Source organism: Scatophagus argus, chromosome 8 (genome assembly GCF_020382885.2).
Source record: "Scatophagus argus isolate fScaArg1 chromosome 8, fScaArg1.pri, whole genome shotgun sequence".
Taxonomy (NCBI): domain Eukaryota; kingdom Metazoa; phylum Chordata; class Actinopteri; family Scatophagidae; genus Scatophagus; species Scatophagus argus.
The window spans coordinates 25,456,545-25,480,504 of record NC_058500.1 but is presented as its reverse complement, the minus strand read 5'-3'; the positions used below and the strand labels follow the sequence as shown (position 1 = coordinate 25,480,504).

The 23,960-nt window shown below is 38.2% G+C and overlaps 1 protein-coding gene across 2 annotated transcripts; it reads right to left on the bottom strand.

Annotated features, from left to right (window-relative positions):
* Nucleotides 1-421: 421 nt before the first annotated feature.
* Nucleotides 422-23,870, bottom strand: foxp3b (forkhead box P3b). Of its 2 annotated transcripts, XM_046397417.1 has the most exons (13): nucleotides 23,724-23,870; nucleotides 23,231-23,299; nucleotides 13,730-13,887; nucleotides 12,572-12,662; nucleotides 12,203-12,371; nucleotides 10,943-11,035; nucleotides 5,928-6,015; nucleotides 4,110-4,184; nucleotides 3,814-3,967; nucleotides 3,310-3,386; nucleotides 2,646-2,747; nucleotides 909-1,030; nucleotides 422-750 (listed from the first exon to the last, which is right to left on the bottom strand). In XM_046397417.1, the coding sequence occupies exons 3-13, from the start codon at nucleotides 13,883-13,885 to the stop codon at nucleotides 693-695; spliced, it is 1,185 nt and encodes a 394-aa protein (XP_046253373.1). In that variant the 5' UTR covers nucleotides 13,886-13,887; nucleotides 23,231-23,299; nucleotides 23,724-23,870; the 3' UTR covers nucleotides 422-692. The 2 variants fall into 2 exon arrangements, with proteins under 2 accessions (XP_046253373.1, XP_046253372.1); XM_046397416.1 differs by lacking the exon at nucleotides 23,724-23,870 and having other exon boundaries at nucleotides 23,231-23,473.
* Between the last annotated feature and the right edge of the window lie 90 nt (nucleotides 23,871-23,960).

Sequence of the window (23,960 nt, the reverse complement as noted above, 5' to 3'; positions counted from 1 at the left end):
CAGCTTATATATAATAACTATACTATACTATACTATACTATAAAAATGTGGTGGCCAAAGCGGTTGTGGCTCCAAAGGTAGAGCACTTGGCACCATGCGTGGTGTACAAATGTGTGTGTGAATGCGTGAATGTTAGCTCGTGTTGTAAAGCACGTTGAGTGGTCAGTCAGATTACAAGAGTTCGTCCGTATCATTTCATATCCTGCCATAGAATACTTGATAGTCATAATACACAGTTGCCTTTGAATGACCCTCCCCTAAATTGTATTTGTGAAAGATGCATAGGGAGGATGTTCTGCATGCACATGTTCTCTGTTCAGCACACACAGACATTATGTGAGATGGTGAGAGGTGTGAGCTCTGACTGAAGGGAGCTACTGATTCATGAATGGGTCAAATCAGGCTTAAGACAAAACACCCATAGAAGGTGATTTCATTTATTTCGCAAGACTTCTTTTTGGAATTAGAAATCAGTAAGTACAAAAACTATCATCGGGTATGTTTACAAAATATCTTTAACAAATGATACAATCATGTTGAATAAGTCATATGATATGAAAATACAAAAGTAAAGTACAAATAGATATTTCAACAGATTCGTCGTTCTTCCTGCAGCTCTGTACACTGATTGAATGACTGTATATGTGATTCCTGCTGCCAGATTAGTGCTCAGTGCTGCCATCTGCTGGTGTTTAGGAGTCCTCTGGGCAGTAATGAGAGTACGACTTGAGCCACTTCACCGGACAGTCCCTGAAAACACAAAACGCAGTTAATGTGGCGCACGCACGCACACACACACACACACACATCTTCATCTTCTGTATCATGTCTCTTCATTTTCTTCTTTACCTACACCATTCCGACTCCACATCTTCGCACAAGTAGTTTGGGGTTTGGATTACTTGTACCTGTGATACTTCTGTCCTTTCCTCCTCTGGTACTCTGTTTCATCCACTGTCCAGACAGCTCCCTTTCCTCCCTCCACTCGCACAAAACACTTGTGTAGGCTGAGATTGTGCCGCACTGCATTCTGGTTAGAGAAGACAATTCTATTATCATGAAAGAAAGGTAAAACGTGTTCTATTAGATGGAAACTGCATGTTGTTGTTTTGGGTATATTGAATTATCTTTTGCCTAACAATATTACTTAAACACATTACCAAAACCAGAGGGCTATAAGAATATGTCTTTGTAGCAAAAAAGCACATTTCCCATAACCTTATTGCTTCCTTCTAAAGCAAACTGCAAGTTATATGTAAAGCTGAAATTATAACTTAAACAACCAAACTTTACCACACAACTAGCTCAGTTGGTCATACATAACCCCTGTTACCTGATTGTACGCACATCTGCAAACCATAACCTTTGAATTTTTCCCAATACTACCATCCATCCCATATTGTGCGATCGCAGTGTTGCCCTAATCAGCCCAGCATCCCAAACCACCTCCTCACCTTTTTACAGGAAAAGCCCAATAATCACCCTCAACTGCCATTTCATTTCAGCTGTCATCATGTTCTTGTTAGATGATTTCTAAATGATGGACGAACGGTTTTGTTTTGCTCTAATCAATCAGTAATGAATGGCTTATCGGTCCTTAGCAGGGATCAAAGACACAATGTTCATTGAACAATTGGTATTTCTTTAAGAGGACTCACAATGACCTCTCATCTGCACTTGTCTCCGTTGTTCTGTTGCTATTTTTAGTGAATGCAGATAGGTAGCTTGCTATGTATTTAGCAATGAAAACCTAATTCTCAATCCCACATTTAAGTTCTGACTGTTTCGCTATCCAAAGCTGCGATTGTTCCCCTAACCACAGGAACAACCATCAACTGCAATCATTGTTCTTTTCTTGACAAAATGGTTTGTTGACATCAATTATAAATGTTGTGTAGCACTTTTGCGCTTTTGTTTGATATTTGATAACCTTATTTTCTAAGTGGGGCGGTGGTGCAGTGGTTAGCACTGTCGCCTCATAGCAAGAGGGTTCTAGGTTTGAATCCCGGTCTGGGCCCTTCTATGTGGAGTTTGCATGTTCTCCCTGTGCCTGCGTGGGTTTTCTCCGGGTTCTCCGGCTTCCTCCCACAATACCAAAAACATGCACATTAGGTTAATTGGCTACTCTAAATTGCCCCTAGGTGTGAGTGTGAGAGTGTGTGGTTGTCTGTCTTTGTGTGTTGGCCCTGCGATTGACTGGCGAGTCAGCTGGGATAGGCTCCAGTCCCCCGGCGACCCTGATGGATAAGCGGTATAGAAAATGGATGGATGGATGGATTTTCTAAGTGAGAAAGACTTAGGAGTCCTGCTGTCTATCTGAGAAGAAATGACCACAAAGGATACCTTCTTCCATTTTGTACTCTACAGAACAACTTCCGTTCAGAGGTCAACAAAGTCACAACACGTATGCCTTTTGTTAACAGTGTAAAATTCACCAGATGGACCGTGAGGTGCTTCAAGCTGCTAATATCCAAAGGATAGGCAGGTATAGCTAATGGATGGATGGATAAATAGTGTGACTGGACCCAAAGAAGAAACATTGTGCTTCCATGATTCATTAAGCGACATTTGCCAAAAAGCTTCATAGGAAAAATGCATCTTATTTCAGCAGATATGAGTGAATGTCTTATCTGAGTGGTTCAAACCTTCCAGGTTGCAGTGTTGTGCCTGAAGTAAGAGAACATGGTAGTGAACCAATTGTAAATCTCATTCAGAGTGCGCTGTTTGTCTGGAGACTCCAAGATAGACTGCAGACAGTAACAAACACAAAGAGACAAGTTGTGACAAAAACATCATATTTGTGTGAACAATTTAGTCACCAACCAGAGTATATTTAATCCAGTTATGTTCAGCTGAGGCATCATTTGACTACCTTGTGCTACAATGACTGACTCTGTTTCAAATGTTATCATTTTCCTTCCTGTGAAACTGGCCACTGCCTTACATATGAGCACACGCACACACACACACACACACACACACACACACACACACACACACACACACACACACACATACACATACATACATATGGTCTATGGCTGAATACTGAACTATTTAGATTTGTCTTTGTATTGATTAGATTATTAGTATTATTTTAAAGCCGCTTCTACAAATGCTCAACATAAAACAATCCTTTCGGCTTTAAAAGTTTCATTTTGGTTGGTAGTCTGGATTAATCCAATCAAATTTTAGAATGAATTAAACAAATTTTCGTCAAGTTATTCCAGCTGTGTATCTGAATATATGTTACAAAGTGCTGAAATAAAACAAATAATGTTATATTTCTATTAATCTTATATAACTCACCCATCTTATCAAGTAGGCGTAGGTATATGGAGGCCTTATATTGTTGTATTTGTAATATTCAATACTGGGGGCCAAATCTGTACAATGACAATGATGAAATGTCATCACTTCATGTTATCAAACACTGATTAGGATTATGTGTTATTCATGTGTGAGTGTGATCAAGTGAGTAATGGAAAGCATCAAATATATAACAACGTTCAGGCATATCTTAAATCTCAAATGTTATATAAAACTTACTTTACAGACAAAATACTCTAAATTAAATATTGAGCTCCCATTTGTGCAAAAGGCTATAATGGTAAAAGAGTAATAAGCATGAAACAATATCATTTTAATAGCCAGATCTGTCTGTTGAATCCTGTTTGGAGGTGCCCTGACACATTCCACAGCTCAAGAAGTGAGAAAAACAAACAAACAAACAAACAAAAAATCTGAGTGAAATGCTGTTTCTCCTCTGGTGCTACTATTTTGTCCTTAATGAACTTCCAAAGAAACTGTTACCTGGCAGAAGGTGGGCAGAACCAGTAGCTCTGTAGCCATGCTGAGATAACTCCTCCAGATGTTTAATGCTCCATTGTTGTACTCCTTCTCCATCTGTTACTGTAGGTTGGGGAAGGAACAGAGGAAGGCTGTATGTCCTCTCAGAAGCTGCCCTCTAAATGTAATTATGGGACGTGGATATGAACAGACAGTTTCACTGAGTCCTTCAAGCTACACCCAACAAACTTCAAAATTTTGAAGAAGCTTATTAAGCTTAAAGAAATAGAGGAAACCAAGAACAATTAGAGACAACATACCAAATCAGTATATTTGTGTTCAGAGAGGTGCAGATGAAGTTGCATCGCAATGAGTTTCTGTTTTTCCAGGACAAGCTGAAAAAAGAGAATTTTAGTGTTTGAATTTACATCAGATTTTGTCTTAAATACATGATTTCATCACTCAAGACTGGCAGAGCATGCAGGTCATTGTTAAAGTCACTACCTAATACTTCAACAATATACTTAAATATTAAGCAGTATTTTGATAAATGTGTACAGGTTAATGCTAATGTCAATAGTTGCATATGAATGTACAATGCATCCTTATTCCAGCTCATCACATACCCATGCTTTGTCATGCCCTTGTGCGTCTCATTCAGACGCACAAGATTGCTTTTGGCATCTGTGGATGATACTCCAAGCCTTAATACGTGCTTATCATGAAGCAGAATGTTTGCTTGGTTAAGGCACAAAAACTACTCGTTCAAGTGATGGAAAATATCAGTGGCACATGGTTGCTTCCACACTGGATATGAGCTTCAGCTTCCCACTCAACGCCTACCTGTGCCCCTCTTGGGACTTTTTTGCTTAGTAAACTGTATCACACTGTGCAGGTGCTCTGGTTGTCTGATGCTGCAGATGTGTTTGCAGTGGAGATACATTAAAATTGGGTGGGTACAAGGGTACCTTCTATGACTGGATGAGATGCCCAGCTATTTAAATCAGTTCAATTCAGTCTATTTATATCACGCTAATTCAAGACAAAGGCTATCTCAATTTCTAAATAGAGCAGGTCTAGACCATTCTCTATTTAGCTACTTGGCTCAGTTGGCTGTACAGCTGGTGGCCCTAAGCTGACTCAGATCTGTCCAGAGTGCTTAAAGAGTGCAGTCATCACTATGGAAGAGCAGCATGTAGAGCATGAATTAACTATTTATTTGGTTTCTTTCTCATTTGTTTGGGTTTTTAATAATGAGTTGGCAGGAGAAATAGCCTTGTCTTAGTTTATGTAGTAAATTAAAGGAGAGAAACTTGAATTCAGAAGGTGTATAGCTGTATTTTTCTGTGTAATAAGTAAAATAGGTGGAAGATTAAATGTCTTTTGTTGACATTTTGTGAGTTTGTTATTTTTATTTATTAGAGCAAAAAAACTAAGAGAAAGGATTGTGAAAAGCAGTAAACTCAGTGCTTGCTTACACCTCCTATCTGAAATTATTACCAGCCAAATTATTATCAGCCTGCTCCCTCTAGAGGTACAAAGTGGTATTACGAGACAGAAAGTACTGAAACTAGCTGGTTAGCATGCTAATTTCAAGATATATCTCCACAACATAATAAATGTACGTTTTGTACATGACATCAGAACTGATATTTCTTCATATTCTGCTGATATAGTTAACTAAGCTAGTAGTGAACTAAAATGCTAACATACAGTATATCCAGTATGTCCTTGTGAGCTGCCACAACAAGTGAATTTCTCCACTGCGGGATCAATAAAGTTCATCTTATCTTATCTTATCTTATTACGTATTGCATTGTTAAACTGTATGAGCTGTACAAACATGCATCAGCAAGCAACTATTGCTGCTCATGCAGTGGACAGTAGAAATACAGTCTTCATATTTAAGAGAACCATTAATTTAGCTTTTGGCCAGCACACTGCCACAGGACATTCAATTGGAGTTTGGCAAAAGCTGAGCCAGGTTAAAGGTTTATGCTAGATGACATGGTATGTTAGCAACTTTATTGTGTCAGCTGAGTTTACACTATTTTATTACTTAAAGGGCACACACACAGGGGAGATAGCTTACAACTTGTTTTTATCTTATAACTTGTGTAGTTTTCTATAGTTCCCACCTGACTCTCCATGCACTGAACAATATCTTGCTGGACCTTCCACTGAGCAATGCTTCTGTCACCATAAGTGTGCTCAGCATGGAGATGTCTAAAAAAAACAAAAAACAAAACAGGAAAAGATTAATAATTCAGTGTTTTTAGTTCATACACTTATTTGCCCAGAGTCACTCCTTCAACAAACATTAGATGAGAAGCTTGACTTGAAACTAGTTGTCTCTGTAATGCTTAACTATACCTGGTATTAACTTGAATTAAGTCTTAACATTTTTTCTCTACTTTTGTCCAATCTGCTACAGTGGTTTTGAATTTTATAGTCTGCAAAACACTGAGAATTAGTCTGTTTTGTATGAACAGTATGTTCAGTCAGTGAAATATTGTTTATGTACGTTATGTACTCTACAATGTTTACAGTGTTTTGGAATAAAATAAGGAAATCATAACCATCTGATTGTTATGTAAGCTTATCTGTATTCAGTTAATATCTTTCTTGTTGTTGCTGCTGTTGTGCCTTATCATGTCTTAGTTTTTGGAAGTCATGGCACCTCTTTCCTTCTCTCCACTCACAGCAACAACAGTGGCTCAGTTTAGCCCAAAAGTTTACATTGGCTATAGATAAGCTCAAGATAACAAGCTGTACTAAAGAGACATAACTGTTTTGTCTGAACAGTGTGTTTAGTCGGTGAAATATTATGACTAATTGTGACTTCACAGTGAAATATTTTCTAAAGAAAACAACAAGGCAAGTGTCAGACAACCATCTGCGGCAAAGGACCACAAGACAGACAGAATGACACTGAACCGATGCATAAACAAAAAAGCTCCCAAGCTTCCCAAAACCTGCAGACCAGTTTCATGGACTAACAGCTCGATTCTATTGGGCACAGCACACCAAACACTTTGTTTTTGTTTTGTTTTCTACCATGGCTATGTAATTAATTTTTTAAATCTGTTTTGATGTATATGAACTGCTGTTTGTATGGGTTGTTTTGGTTTTAAAACTGAATGCATTCTCTATGCCCTTCCTGTGTCTGACTTCTTGCCTGGCTCAATCTGCTCTGTGCAGCTTGATGTGGTGTCAAAAGCAGCCTAGGTACGTATTGTTGGTGTAGCAAAGTGGAAAGCCACTTCTGGGACAATTTTAAAAAGTGCTATCACACCTGGTGGGATCATAACTATTGTCTAGAATGACTGCAATCAGTTCTGTAGACAGGGCAATAGACTATTTACCCCATCCCTGTGCTCATGCTCACTCATAGCTAAGGGAAAGTTGTGCTACAGAACTAATTTTTTTTTTTTTTTTTTGATAGGTCATTGTTCTAAAATAATAAATAGATAATTTGTTTTCATTTTCATGGGATACACAACTACCAGAGACATACAGTATATAGTGACTATTACTCAAAAGAAGTACATTTTTCTTTTGAAGTAAGATCAGGGAAAGTGGTCCCTGAAGACTGAATTATGGATTCAAAGGTTAACCTCAGCATAACATTGATTGACTTCTTTTAAATCACTTCTCAAAATCCACTTGATAGACTAGCTTTTACGTGATGTTGTCTTTTTACTGTCCCCTTTAACTTATTGGTTTTAAATTACTATATTTCCTTTTATTTTTTATGTATCTTAATGTAAACCTTAAACCTTCTTCACAATTTGTCTATTTATATTTTGTTTAGTGCCTCCTTTTTGTGCACAATTTGTCAGTTTTGTTTTTAATGACTGTCAAGCAGTTTGGAAACCTAATTTTTGAATGGTGCTATACAAATAAAGTTATTATTATTATTAATATTATGCCTTTACAATGGCATCTGACAGTGGGTGGGATATATTAGGCTGTAAGTGAATATTTTGTCATTGAAGTTGATGTGTTGGAAGCAGAAAAAATAGGTAAGCATAAGGCTCTGGGGGACTTTGACAAAGGTCAAATTATGATGGCTACGCGACTGGGTCAGAACATCTTGAAAACTGCTGCTAAGGACCAGCCAAAAGCTGGCCAAGGAAGGAAAACTGGTAAACCGGCGACAGGGTCCTGGGAGGCCACTGATGCAGGTATGCAAGTTAACGCTGGTTCCGACAGAAAGGTGTCAGAACACAGTGCATCATAGTTTGTTGTGTATGGGGACTGGTCAGGGAGCCTATGCTGACCTGTGTCCACCGCCAAAAGCACATGCAATGGGCATATGAACAGCAGAACTGAACCAAGGAACAATGGAAGAAGGTGGCATGGTCTGATCAATCACATTCTCTTTTCCAGTTTGTGAATGGCCCAGGTCCGTATGCGTCACTTATCTGGAGAAAATATGGCACCAGAATGCACTATGGGAAGAAGGCAAGCTGGCAGAGACAGTGTGATGCTTTGGGCAATGTTCCCACTGTGAAGTACCACCTACCTAAACATTTTTTGCTGACCAAGCACACCTCTTCATGGAAACAGTATTCCCTGATGGCAGTGGCCTCTTTCAACAGGATAATGTGCCTTGAGACACTACAAAAATGGTTCAAGAATGGTTTGAGGAACACAACAACGATTTTGAGGTGTTGACATGGTCTCTGAATTCTCCAGATCTCAATCCAGTCGAGCCTCTGTGTGAAATGCTGAAAAACAGATCAGATCCATGGAGGCCCCACCTCACAACTGCGGCGTGTACCCAACAGAGTGTGCACAAAGCGAGGCTCAGTGTCTCCCCAGAATCTGCAAATTAGCAGTAGTTTTCCTGCTTGTTGCGGGTCTGTTCATACAGGACGGCTTTACTTTCACATTGTACACCTGACTAGAACTGTTGAACATCGGACTATGACACACAGTTGTATCACCAATCAGCGTCAAGACCATAAACAAAGGCTGGGGAAACAAGAAGGACTAACAGCTAAGCTAAAGCTAACACTGCACCGACTCTCTTTACCCAGCATTTTCCTTGCTAATGTGCGGTCACTGGTGCACAAAATGGACGAGCTACAACAAGAGTTTACTTCCACAATAATAAACGCTACTTATATCTCCCCAGACGCTAATGTCAAGCTGGCTATGAAAGAACTGTATGCAACTATTAGCAAACAACAGACTGCACATCCAAAGGCTGTTTTATTGTCCAACCTCAAGGCAATGCTGCCTAAATTTTACCAGCATGTTTCCTGCCATACTAGAGGAAATAAAACTTTGGACCATGTTTACACAAACATAGCTGGAGCATACAAAGCTACTACCCTCTCCCACCTTGGGCAGTCAGACTAGAGCTTATCCAGGGCCAACCTAAGGATGGGCCTCAAGAAGGTCAAGCTCTCTTACAAGCTAAGGGTCGAAGAACAGCTCACCAACTCCAACCCCCAATGTATGTGGCAGGTCATCACTGACTAAGAGCCTAGCAACCCCTCCCCCATGGCCACCAATGTCCCCCCCCCTCCTCTACGAGCTAAATGATTTCCTTGCTCGCTTCGACCGGGACAATCAGGAGACAACTTTCAAGGTCAGACTCCCTGCAGGATCAGCGCATGCAAGGCTGCTGGCCCTGACGGTATCCCTGGACGCGTGTTCAGGACATGTGCTGGCCAGTTGTTTGGGGTTTTTATAGACATTTTCAACCTGTCCCTCAACCCTAGCAGCTGTGCCGACATGCTTCAAAACCACCTCCACCTGGTGAAGACTGCCCAACGCATCACAGAGTCTCCACATCAGGCCATTGAGGACACACAGAGTACGTGCTGTCCACGTTTTACTCAAAGCATCGTCATCCTCTAGCCCAGTGCTTCTCAATTATTTTCTGTTGCGCCCCCCCCCCAGCAAGTAGAAAACAATTCCCCCCCCCCCACGACTATAAATAATAGTAATAAAAATATGTAATAATATTTAATAATATGTAATAATAGGATGCTAACAATTCTCGCTGGTTTACTGAAGTAGCATTCACAAAGCGGGATGATTGTTGGCAATATTCGGCACGTTTTGGCTGAAAAAACTCCAGCGGCTTATCAGCATGATTGGGATGTAATGTCTTCAAGTGGGACCTTAATTTATTTGGCTTCATGCTGTCCGCTGCCAACATTTTTAGACAGTAAACACACCGGTCTGTCGTCTCCCACTGTAGTCACAGTGAAGCCAAGCGCTACATATGCTTCATCATATTTCCTCGTCTTAGCTTTCGGGTGAGTTACTTTTGTCTCATTATCTTCGTCTCTCTCCGCCTTTCTTCTCATCCCTGTTAAAAATGTCTTCATGTTGTCTCTTAAGGGTTCGCTTACTGCACTTCATATCGCCTGCTCGGTGCAAAAAAGCCGCTACACCATAGAGCTAATACTCCCTGCGCACACTCTGACAATGAGAGCGCCACTGCCAACTACTGTAGTGGATGTGCAATTACACTTTATTCTAGTACGGCAAAAAAAGCATGTTCCCCAGGGTCACACGCGCCCCCCCTGGCATCGCCCCACTATTTGAGAAGCACTGCTCTAGCCCAACTTACAATCTGTTGTTTATGTTTACATGCACAGTCTACAGTAAATGCTGTGGCTGATACGCATAGCTCACTGTAGCTTTTCTTGCACTGTCCTATGATCCATTTAGAGCTTACTGTACATACCGCTAGTCTTATGTTGTTATATTGTAATTTTTAGTCCAGTGACACTTATATACTGTACAGCTGTAAATATCATGGAACATACTATACACCATTGTTTATATCAGCTGTATATATCCATCTGTAAATTTGACCATATTTACTGACCTCATAATGTACATATCTATTGTATACCATCTTTAAAAAAATATCCATAGCAATAACTGTAGATATTATGTCTCTGCACTTGCTGCTTATTGCAGTTTTGGTTAGATGCAAACTGCATTTCGTTGCCTTGTACGTGTTACATGTGTAATGACAATAAAGTTAATCTAATCTAATCTAATCTACTACTAAAACAGCATACCTTCTGAGGTTTAGTGGAGTCCATGCCTATAAAAAATAACCATTCCCTAAAATGCCATGACACTTTGGTGATGAGAGATTCAATAAATGTCTACTTACTTTAAGAAACTAGGGAAATCTTTGGACACCACATCACAGCCAGGCCAGCGGCAGAGGCCACTTACAAACAAAGCACTGGCTCCCTCGGGGATGCTAGAAGGAAGAGAAATTTCTCAGTATTGGTCCTGATATTATTTCCTAGTCATGTAACCGGAGGTACATTCAGGCCTAAAGAGGTGGTACAAGAGAAGACCTTTGTATAAAGAGTTTAGTCAAAAAGATAGCTTCCATGTTTATTAATCTCTACAGTAAACATAATACAATTGTTGAATATGAGATTATGATATGGATTTATTTTGTCTAACAGAAGCCTGGCTCCATCCCAAAGAATATATTTTGTCTAAATTAATCCACTTCCCACAGTCATATTAATACTCACATTCCACAAAACACTGGCCACAGAGGTGGAATTGCAGCCATTTCTGACTTAAGCCTAGCAATCAATCCAAAGCCTAAACTAAGTTACAATTTATTTGAAAGCCTTATTCTTAACCTTTCATAGCCAACCTGGAAAACAGTGCAGCCAATTTTAATTATACCGCTCTCTTTCTCTCTCTCTCACACACACACACACACAACCCAATCGGTCAAGGATAGAGCCAGGGTCTGCACTGAGGTTTCTGCCTTCTAAAAGGAAGCTTTTGCTCCTCGCCACTGTCGCCAAGTGCTTGCTCATGGAGGTTTTGTTGGGTCTCTCTGTACCAAAAATTAAATTAGTTTGGTCTGGACCTGCTCTACTTCAAAAAGTGTCATGAGACAACTTTTGTTGTGATTTGATGCTTTATAAATAAATTGAATTGAACTGTATTGGTTATTTTTTTAAATCCTGTTAAGCAACCTCAGTCTGTGAGAGTTATGGCTGTTTTCCTCAAGAACAAAGTATGAAGCAGTTTAATGTTATTATAAAGACAGGTAATGTCTTAGGAAGGAGCTCAGGGTATATGAATAGATCAACAAGGTAAATTTGACACAGGAGAATGCTTTTTGCAACTTGTCACCAGCCAAGGTCACAAGTCTTTTCCAAGTCCACAACGCAAGTGTAGACTGGATGGGACAACTCCTTTGAACCCTACAGCACTGTTCCACATTCATTTGACCTTGCCAAATAAAAACAATCTTAAATACAGTGTACACAAACATTGCTTATTTCAAATTTTCCTCACAGCATAGCTAACTCATGAATTAGACATTAATATGTTATTTTTCACTTAGTCATTTATGTAATTTTTTATTCAATGCAAAAGTGAAAACGAAAGTCACCTATCGTGAAGCCTGGCTACAATGGAGTTCTGCTTTGGACTGTCTCTTCTCAGCGGGAATAAGTCGTGATGGCCTTGCCTGGGAGAGGAGCCCAAGTGTGATGAAGAGAACTGGGAAAGACAGCCTGCATCCAGCTCTTCCTTGCAAATGGAGACAGCTGCAGTTGTTTCTGGATGCAATAGGAGAAGAAAGCACTGATGTTGACTTTTGATCTGCTTTAAATGCATTCAACAGAATGTGCTGCCACGCTTCTGCACAGGGTAGACAAGCAGGGAATGGTTTTAAAATCCTAATTTAATTCATTCATTCAGTCTAGAAAACAAATGACTTTCATAAGTCAGCCGTGTTAACTTTGTGTACACTGCATACCATGTAGTTGTCTGGAAGCTGTTTGGGAAACTTGACGCAGCACTGATGGTCTCTGCTGCTTCTGCCTATTGCCTTCCATACTGCTACAACACTGACAAGAAAGAACACCAGTGTTCAGCATATGGATGACGTGACAAATTAAAATTGAATCAGTCGCAAGAATATATTTGGGTTTACATCTTTACCTTCTCTTACTTTTTCTGTCAGGTTTGTTTATTTGTTCCATGTTGATTCACCAAACTCCTAACTACACAAACTTGTCATAAATCACTTCTTTCAGCCTGATTTTCATAAGGACAAGCGCATTTGGGAGATTTCATCATTATCATAACTGATGTGCCTAAAGTTGTCATGTAAGGCTGGGCAAGGTTCATTCATAAAAATTCATAAATGTTAACAAAAGACAAAAAGAAATCCTATTGGAAATAACAGGTGAGAAAGACTACAGATTTAGCAGTATTAGGACAACAAAGGACAATAAAACAATAGCACAGCTACCTATTGTTGTAGAGGCAATAAAACAAAGCAGTCTATGACTATTGTGAGAGGCAGCCACGTGATATGGAAGACAATAGGTTGTAGGTGATGTGACACGATCCGGTATGTCAAGGAAGATATTGGTGAGAGATCTGAAGAATGAAATGAGTAGCCAACTGACAGAGCGCTACTGTAAGATTTCAAAATATGTTAATAAAATTTTAATGAAATCTTTAAATTTGAGAGAAAAAACCTCAGTAAATTGGCTGTCATGCTGATGATAGGATGAATAGAATATAAATTTTGCCTTAAGTTTGTTTAATATTATACTTTATTTTAATTTCAGCACAATTAAACCAGATTCATGCAAGTTATGGTCAAATTACATGACTCAGTTTGTTACAGACAGCCAGGCAAAGTCATTAAAGCAATGCAAAACATAACCTTAAATAATGCGACAGAGCTTTTTTATACATTAAAAAATCCAACAGCAGTCAATTAGAACATTTATTACAATTAATAACATTAATAAATAGTATATTATATACTAAATAATAAGACACATTTAAAAAAATCATTCTGCACAATGAGCACGCCACCGCATTCAACTGAGAAAATTACCACTGGAAGTGGTTAAGTTTGTTCCAGCCAGTTAAAGCTATGATGTCATGTGTTGCATACCTGACTTCCTGTGGGAGGCGGTGACAGCATGTCCCTGGTCTGAGTAGGAGGAAAAGGAGGAGGGCACGGCTTCTCTAGCTGTTTGATTTTTTTGTCGCGCTGTGGTTGAGCTTTGTGCTGTCCACATATAACTGTCTCACTGAACGTCTCTGGCATCTCTGCGGTGACAGGAGAGATGAAATCATTTCACTAATGAGAGTTTAAGGTTGTGTGACATTTATTTGGAAGAAATATTTCAGGCATGTTTACTGATTAAAAGATGAGATGTATGAAAGCAAATATTTAATGGATAATAACTTCCACACTTGCACAAACTGATGCTGCTTTTAGACTGAAAATATAACAAATGAACAAGTGATTATAATGTCATCTTTTTCTTTATTCGTTTACTAAAATGTTAAAATGTAAATTCGCTCTGTAGAATGTACCTTGGGGCCACCATTAAAGTCAATATTTGAAATAGTTTTTACATCAATAAATAAAGGTCCACTGATAATTTCCTAATAGTCTGCAGTTGTGTATTAGGGTTTTACACATCAAATCTGTGGTTGTGAGTGTTAATAAGATATGAATAAACAGATATTATCTGCAGCCTTTATATTGTCAAACAGCTTAGAGGGATTTCACTATTCAGCAAGCATTTTATTATTGATGGCTTATTATATAACCTAAATTATTTATTAACCATTAAAAAAAGCTGTTGGTTACAACTTATAAAGCCTTTATAAACCTTACTGGAAAGGGGTACCGCGCACAACCCGTTTTGTTTTGTTTTGTTTTGTTTGTTTTCAGTGCTCAGTGCTCCTCATATTTCAGCACAGTCACCATAAAGAAGCAGTTATTATGAAAGCAAAGACCACAAAAACATCCTCACAAGAACAACTGGGACAGTTTGGAAATGATAACCATGTTATTGAGCTGATCCTCCAAACAGTGCAGCTGCAGTGTTATTGTTCAGAACATTGCCTTAAAGGGTTAATTTTAGCACTTCAAGTCGCTGTGAGTAACAGGTGAACAGGAAAAAAAAAATCATCAGAGTAAACGACAAACTCCTTTGCCCTCACATGAAAGGTGTTTCGCTCTTTGTCATACTGAATTAATCAGGTTCTGAAAAGTATAGTATACCATTGTAGAAGATATTCCCTCATGCTAAGTTTCTTTTCCTAATCCTTAATGTTTTCATTATATTGCATATTTTACTTATATTCACATATGGTTGAAGTTTGGTGGCCCTTCCTTACCAAGTGACCCAGACTGACACAACTGTTTGTTATTCAGTCAAGTGCTCCAACTGGTCTATACTTCAGTAATGAAAAGTAAACCAGCAGTATTGTATAGTGTGTATCAGCATTTTACATCAAATACATACATTTAGAAACCCATTTTTTGCATTTGCTCTTGCATTGCTTAATTTGTCTTCTCAAATAACTTGATTTCATCCCTTGAACTAACAATTCATGGGCTTAAATCAAAAGAATATAGGGTTAATATATCTTCTTGATATTTTATACCCATCTCTCAATCTCTCTCTTTGTCTGTCTCTCTCTCTCTCTCTCTCCCTCTCTCTCTCTCTCTCTCTCTCTCTCAACCCAACCGATCAAGCCAGATGGCCGCCCATCTTGAGCCGGGGTCTGCTCCGAGGTTTCTGCCTTCTAAAGGCAGTTTTTCCTCGCCACTGTCGCCAAGTGCTTGCTCAAGGGGGAATGTTGGGCTCTCTCTATTTTACAATTTAATTAAAGAGTTTGGTCTAGACCTGCTCTAATTGGAAAGTGTCATGAGATAACTTTTGTTGTGAATTGGCGCTATATAAATAAACTGAATTGAATTGAATTCAATTGAATTGGATGTCTAAGATAGCAGTGTTGGACAGGAGACATTTCTGACATATGTTCATCTGTCTCTGTTCAAAATGAATTTCATTACACTACTTCAAACAGAGTCACTCATTTAGGTTAGACTGTCCACAGTGTCCTTTACCACCACAACACTATGTGTCAAGTTAGTCTGGTGGTAGAAACTGTTAGGTTGGAGTACTCATCAGCTTATCAGCAGCAGACTAACAGTTATGTTTTGGTACTGAGATGTCACTTATTTCAATTCTGTACATGGATATTGTTAGACAATTTGTCCACATTAGGTGTTGTTTCAACAATGCTATCAGTTAGCTGCATATATATTGCTGTGTAGCATTGCCCTGCAGAATAAACAGCTGTGAAACCACCACCACCAACCAACAATGTAAGGATGGTAAAGGATGGTAATAGACTCCTGATCACTTTATATTAGTATGGTTGCCTTTTGAGCAACATTGCATTATCTTTCAAACATGTTGACAGTTTCTTCATTTGATTATATCGCTTTGTGCACACAAACATGCCAAGTGTTCAAATTAGTAATGAAAAAATACATACCGTATTCATTCATTTGTATGCACAATGTATTAATTCAATAACACTAATTACTGATCTGATGGACACTACTGATCACTGCTTTACTAATTCATGCTCTTTTTTCTTTATTTTAATGTATGTATGAGTCTTTCTCAAGTTTTTGTTTTAAAAGACAACACAGCAATGCATACTCTCCAGCCCATCAGCATCCAGCGTTCACTGTACACATTAGAGTCTTAAGTGGTTCAAAACATTTCCTGTACCTGCTGACAGAGAGACTGTGTTGTTCACAGGTGCACTGACACACACACACACACACACACACACACACAATGATAGCATCACCACAACAGTACAGAATGAGTGGGAGATGCTGCTCTACTTTTGTGCAGCATGGTGGTATGTCACCTGCAAGCACTGGGACTTTGTCTATGATGCCTGGATGGTATCTTTGCTGGAGTAGTCCTTCATTATATGATACTCAACCTTATCATTTACACAAAGCTGTAAAATTCTCCAAAGAGGATACACCACATTTATCAAGCACTCTCACACTTTGTACTTTTGAAAGTTTTTAGTGCGTCTTCACAAAGAACAAAGAGTGTGATTGTGTCTTTGGCTCCATCTTTGGCCTCATCTCCACTTGTATTTCGTATGCAGCTATGTTTTCTCAAGTACTGTATATAAGTACAGATTCAACATACATGTACATAACTAATTTTAAACTACTTTATACTACTTCTCAACTTGATCTCAAAAGCAGATATTGTACTTTTTACTACACTACATTTGTCTGACCCCTTTAGTTACTAGTTACTTTTCAGATTACAGTTCTTCATCTCCTTTCTGTCTAGTTGGGAAAATTTTCATTCTTCTTAAGCTAAAGCCTCTTGAATTAGCTGGATTAAATTAACGGCCACAAAATTGAAAACAGGATTTTTTTTCCTGAGCTTATGAAAAGACTTTTTAGAGATACGTATGTCTCACAGGACAGCCACGCTACAAGCATATGAGGATCTCATTGAATATGATGCAGCTATATGTAAAATAGTTAAAATGAGCTCAATCTTAAACATCTGCAGCAGTAAAATGCAGTATACATACAAATGCAGTGGTAATGTTAATCCAAAATTATCAGATGTAATAGTAAAACACTGGAAGGGAACATTTCAGTGCACTGTGAATACTTTTACTTTCATTCTTTAAATACACTTTTAGCTGATAACACACAGCATTACTTAAATAAGGCTGAATTTTTAGTTATCAAGGAATATTTTCACATTGTGGTACTTTTACTGAAGTGAAGGATCAGAATACTTTTTGCACAACTGGTCACAATGACATGTAAGTCCACAGCTTCATATGAAAGCTTATGACATAAAATATCTCTCTGTGAAGTAAGTAATAACTATTGCCACCTTCTAAACAACATATTGTACTCAGTACTAGCATTAGCATTATTAGTATCTCTTTCAGTTATCTTGCTTTCACACCAGAGATTTCTTTGAGGCTGAATAAGTGTTCACAATAAACAGAACACATTGTGCTATGCAAATGTGCTCTCACAGAAACAGGAATTCAGTAGAAAGTGAGAGCACTCAACATTTTTGTGGCTTCTCACCGTCATCTCTCATTTTGGCTTTCCTCCACGACTTTATCTCCCCTAGAAAAAGCCCATCAAAGCCTCTGTGTCTGTTATGTCAAAGCAAGGAGAGCTTTAGTCACAACACTGCACCCTCAAATCGATGTCTATGATGGTTGATATTTGGTTGGTCTTCTGTGAGTCAACGCCTCAATGGGTATAAATAGGTTTAAGAAGTATTTTCTATTTGGATAGTGTGATCAGCCACATTACAGTGTGGAAAGTTGCAGTTGCCTCATACTGGTACTACTATCAATGCATGGGTTTATTACTCACTCACTCCCATATCTCAAATCAGGCATCCCAATCACATTGATACCTTGAAATTGTCGGGTAATTTTAGATCAGACAACTAAAAACATAAGTCTCCTACACATTTACATTACGTGAATACTAACCACACTGACATAGCAATAAAGAATTAAATACTGAATTTATTTAATTATTTGTAATAATAATAATAACTTTATTTATATAGCACCTTTTAAGAACCAGATTCCCAAGGTGCTTAACAACCAGTTACCTGTTAGTTAGTGAGTTGGTCAGTTAGTTATTCATTTGGTTAGGTAGTTTAAAAAGATGAAAATTTAATGTTAGTCCAGAAGGCAGGGCTGCAGGCTGAGAAAAAAGCAGATATGTAGCACCCAAACTGAATTCTGCTCATCTGAATATGTGCTTTATTATTGTAGCTACAGTATATGTTCAAGATGTACGAAAAAGTGCACATGAAGATTTAAAAATGAGTGTAGTGATAAAAAACAATTTACATTTCAGTATATCACACTGAATTAGCATTAAAATTTCTGAGTCATGGAATGCAAGTAACTTTTTACTCAAGTATTGTACTTTGTACTTAAGTACAATTTGGAGGTACTTGAGTACTAACTATATACTGTAATAGAGAGAGAGAGAGAGGAAGAGAGAGAGACAGGGAGAGAGAGAGATAGCAGATAAGACAGCATCTTTACTTTTACTCAAGTATGACTATTGAGTACTTTTTACAACAGTGAATGTTTTAAACCTAAACTTAGGGTTAGGGTTAATGGACCCATTAATGGATTAAAATAACAAATTTCACTTTTTGAAATTCATCAGTACTTTTGCAGAATTAACTATAACAGGTTTTTCCCAGCCCTGAGACTAAGATGCATCATTGCAGATAAACAGAGATAAAATAACAGGAAGAAAAGGAAGTAGGCCTACACACACTGCTATCGTCATGACACCTTTGTTTTGATGAGATGATAAGATGTCCTCATGAGCGCATTAGATCATTACCTCGGGACAGGCAGACAGCATGAATACTCCATAAAATTTACAACAACAGTATAATTTTGTGATATCACAGCAATTATCAGCTTGGGCCCAGCATCATGCTGACTGGGCTGAAGCTTTGAACATCACTAAATTATCCTCTACAAAACTAAGTAGTTTAACAAAAAGAAAGAAGCTCTTATCTCAAAGTCCACTTATTAGTCTTTTCTGGGGCTGCTGCATCTCTTGGCCTTCCCCAGTGGAATATGACAGGGAGCACTGTAAATGCTGTTGACCGCCTCTGGGAACACCCTTTTGAACAATGCTGTAAATCAGTGAGCAGTACTGCCTTTCGCACCCTGAAATACAGCAGCCGCAACCTTTCGCTTCAAAACCTCTAGAGTCATTCCTGGATGCATCTGTCGAGTATAGGAGTGTAAAGAGTCAAAAAACAAAAAAAAAAAAAAAAAAATTAGAGGTAGCTGGGTCAAACACAGGTCCTCTCTGTGGGAGTCCAAGTCCCGTGTCTAACTAAATCTAGATCTAGATCTACATGTTGAACTGCATCTGGCCCCCTGACAAACCCAATGTCTACTATCAACATCTGCCCATGTTGTTCTTCTATGTAGTGCTATTATAACTAACTTAAACAACATACCAGCTAAAAAACAGATACATACAATATATAATTAAATTTTCAATTCAATTTCAATTCAGTTTATTTATATAGTGCCAATTCACAACAAAAGTTATCTCATGACACTTTCGAGTTAGAGCAGGTCTAGACCAAACTCTTTAATTAAATTGCAATACGGAGAGCCCAGCATTCCCCCTTGAGCAAGCACTTGGCGACAGTGGCGAGGAAAAACTGCCTTTTAGAAGGCAGAAACCTTGGAGCAGACCCCGGCTCAAGATGGGCGGCCATCTGCCTTGACCGGTTGGGTTGAGAGAGAGGGAGAGAGAGAGAGAGAGAGAGAGAGAGAGAGAGAGCAGGAGAGAAAGAGAGAGAGAGAGAGGGAGAGCAGGAGAGAAAGAGAGAGAGAGAGAGAGAGAGACAGACAGACAGACAAGTCTTCAGAATTCCAATTATAAGAACCTGTCATGCCTGTCCTTGTAATTTATGATGTTTACTGCATGCATGTTTCTCTCTCTCTCTCTCTCTCTCTGTCATCCTCTCTGTCCTGTCTACCTCTTCTTTCCCCCCCTTCACCCGGCCGACTATCAGCAGGGTAGTTCTCCCTTACAAGCCGGGTCCTGCTCAAGGATTCTTCCTGTTAAAAGGGAGTTTTTCCTTGCCACTGTCTGCTTGCTCGGGGGTTCAGGCTCTGGGTCTCTGTAAAGCATCTAGAGACAATTTTGATTGTATAAGGTGCTATATAAATAAATTGAAATTGAAATTAAATGTTAAGTTCTTTGTTTTGATCTTATGTTATACACATGTATAACATATGACACGTGCATGTTGTTTAAATAAGTCAGCTTTTTATTTTAACTAACTTTTTTTCTGGAACATAACCAAGAAGTTTTTGTGCCTAAACCTAACCAAACTGCAATATTAATAACAAAAAAAAGTCATAATACATCGATATATGTGGAATGTTTCCAGCAAGCTTTATTTTGAAAGTCTAACTGGATGTTACATATTTATTGCTAATCTGACAGCAGAGCCCTGCACAAAAACTGACTCCAGAGGGATAAAAAGAGCATCATAGTTTGAAGCTTAGGGTAACTGATTCAAATGCTGTATTTAACCTGCTGAGAGTGAGAATGTGTTACATTTTAATTTACTGGATTTATGTCTGCTCATTTTCTCTGACAATATGACTTTATATGATGATGAAATATTAAATTACATTACATACACCCAATATAATATTTATTCATATTGCCACTATTTGAAATTAAATTAAATTAAATGTTGTCCTGATGATGAAAAGGCTCTTTTTTTACCATCATTGTTCATCATATCATCTCTTTTTCACCTGATACAAAAAATGTTACTTTTGTATGTGTTTTAGGGCTGTTGCCCATGAGGCATCACCACCAAGACACCTCCTGTACCTGTACACCACCTGTACCACCTGTATTTCTTTGTTGTCCTCAAAATTTTAGTGTACCTGTGTGGAAACAAAACTGCATAGACTTCCACTACAGTGCTCTTGTTTCTTCTATATTTTCAAATTTATCTTCCCTTTTCATCTAGTTGGCGTACAGTGTCACACAAGAAAATGATACTAAACTTTTAATATGATATGAAAAAGGACAATAAACAGCCAATTTTTCAATGAGCTAGGAAGGTGATGTCTCACAGTAACGATAGACTGTTCTTCACCTCTGCAGCTCCATTTCCTGATTTCTGCAGAAAAGATGGTTGCAGCTTTTAGAAAAGCTTCCTGAGGTGTTACACAACATGCGCAGGAATACCCACATCTATGCCTGGCTGTTACTCCTGCGAACACCTTTAATTGCCACCACCTCAGCTCTCCAACAAGCTCCACGGTAACACACACGTAATGCGAGCTGATCCGAGTGTACACAATGTGCTGACAAAATCAAAGCTTCTCTGCTTTATGGTGAGCACGATACTAAATGATGATGGGAACGTACAAGTCATCATTATAAATGGAAGCATGTGAGTGAGTGAGTGAGTGAGTGAGCGAGCGAGCGAGTGAGTGAGTGCACTTTCAGTCTGGAAATTGTACTTAATTTGACATTTTCCCTCAGCCAGATGTTTGCGAGCACAGCATAATGAAGTGTACATGTTGAATCTAGAAAACCAGAAAGGAAAAGAGAAACAATAACATTGTCACTGCCATTACATCAGCTGCACTTCAGCTATGAATTGTGAGGTATCTACAGGCTTCATCAAAGGAATGTATTTGAAGTGAGATTCTGCTGATTTGTCAGCAGTAAGTTGATTTATAACAAAATATAATATCACAAATATCACCATCAGGCTAGCACTTTGTGCTAAGCTAGGGTAAACACATGCTGGACCTATTGTGCTGAAAAAGCTTTCGATATGTTATGGTTATATTAAAACTTTGTTGAGTTTGAGTTTGTTTTAAGATTGAACAAGCATGTTTTTTTTGGTTTTTTTGTTTGTTTGTTTGTTTTAAACTCATTTCACCATGTGTAGTAAATGTAGGAAGCCAAGTACCTGAGCAAATAGGGAGCATTTAGTTTAGGTATAAACGTATAAGACCAGAGACCATAATAAAAATGAAAATTTATGGGAAAATATTGAAGATTTTACTTTTTTTTTTTTTTGGTCATTTCTATTTAGCTTAAAGGTGTGATTGCACAGGAAAGAGGACTTTACACTTACTTTCCTCATATTTCTTTTCTTTCCATTCATCTTAACAATGATGAGAGAGTTAAGAGTTAAAAACAGAGGACGGTCAGATAAAACCCCTACATCTCATTCTGTATATATTTTTATTTATTTATCTTGAAACTGCTTAATTATCAGCATCACTTATCATGTCTTTCAAGAGCTGTCAGACAAAAACCGAATTTTATATTTGATGAGACTGGTATGCTGGGCAGGTCACACGTGATGTTGTTGATTTAAAACTGTATTTTATGTATTTATATTAAATATAAATATATTTTTTGATCTATAAAATCTGATATTATTGATCTTTGGCAGAGGATGATGTTTTGAAACAAACCCCGTCGGATTAAATCATCCTTTTTTGGTCAGTGTTGTCATATAATCTTTTCACTGTTTACTGCATTCACCGCAGTAAAGCTGAAGAAATTTGATCAAATACAACCACAACACTTTTCTGAACGTTTCACATTTATTTTCCATATGAATAAAAGAAACATTACTTTTACTGTACTGAGCATCGGGGTTATTTCAGAAGAGCTTTATGTGATCATTTAGGGAGATTAAGGTTTTCAGAATCTCTGCTGCTCAAATTTAATCAATGATTCTTTAAAAAAGAAAATCTGTGTGTTTAAACAAGTTTAAGATAACCTTATCTTAACCTCATCTCAAAACACAGATTTTGGTTCCTGCTGTGTTTATGTCTCTTGTGGTGTATTTCCTTCACATTATTGTGATTTCAAATATTTGTACATCCGTTGACTGCATACAGAGCACATTCCGCTGCTCTCCCTGAACAGACCCTGTACAAATTGTCTGTTTTCTGTATTTCACTTTGTAACAAGCCCAGTTGGTTGTAAAATATTAAGATTTTTGCTTACCGTGTGAGCTCTGTGTAGAACAGCTTTCTTGCCTCTGTCTTCCTTTTCTCAGGTTCTTTGAGGGAGATACTTTGAAATGAATGAGAGGGGAGTGTTATTTCACAGGAAATAGTTTTCGGCATCTAAAACTTGATGAAAGTAAGACAGGCAGACCTCCAGCAAAATCATACAGAAATCTGCATGATTTTGTGATTTAGACTGGTCAGACAAGAACAAGTACCAAAGAAGTGTGTGTGTGTGTGTGTGTGTGTGTGTGTGTGTGTGTGTGTGTGTGTGTGTGTGTGTGTGTGTGCGTGTGTGTGTGTGTGGAGGGGAGGGGGGCATTCATCAGCATGCATTCATATTTTTTATTTTAGTTTAGTTGTTTCCAAGAAATAAACACATTTAACTGTAAATGTCAAACTGTTCTATCATTTTACCATCTGGTCTAAAACTCGTTTCAAGTATGTGATGTTAGTATCGACACCAGTATGAGTAAGCACTCAGCACTCACCTGACAACTGTCTCAGAGGAAGAGGATGTGTTTAAGTTGCAAGATATTTCATATATATACCCACAGCAGGAGACTGGAAAGTTCAAGTCTCAGCAAATCAAAACAATACAAGAGATTGCAAGAAAAACTCACTTTCCAAATGCTGCTCTGACTACCTGAAAAAATATGTTTGTTGGAAAGTAAGCTCTTTTTACCCCAGCAAAAACAATAAACAAGTCATCATACAAAATGTTCACA

Excerpts from the sequence above, each read along its gene's own strand:
- foxp3b (XM_046397417.1), bottom strand. The coding sequence starts at position 13,885 with ATGCCAGAGACGTTCAGTGAGACAGTTATATGTGGACAGCACAAAGCT. Across the intron at positions 4,185-5,927 it reads TTCAGTGCATGGAGAGTCAG|CTTGTCCTGGAAAAACAGAA; the intron begins GTGGGAACTATA and ends CTCTTTTTTCAG. Across the intron at positions 1,031-2,645 it reads ACAACACTGCAACCTGGAAG|AATGCAGTGCGGCACAATCT; the intron begins GTTTGAACCACT and ends TTCTCTAACCAG.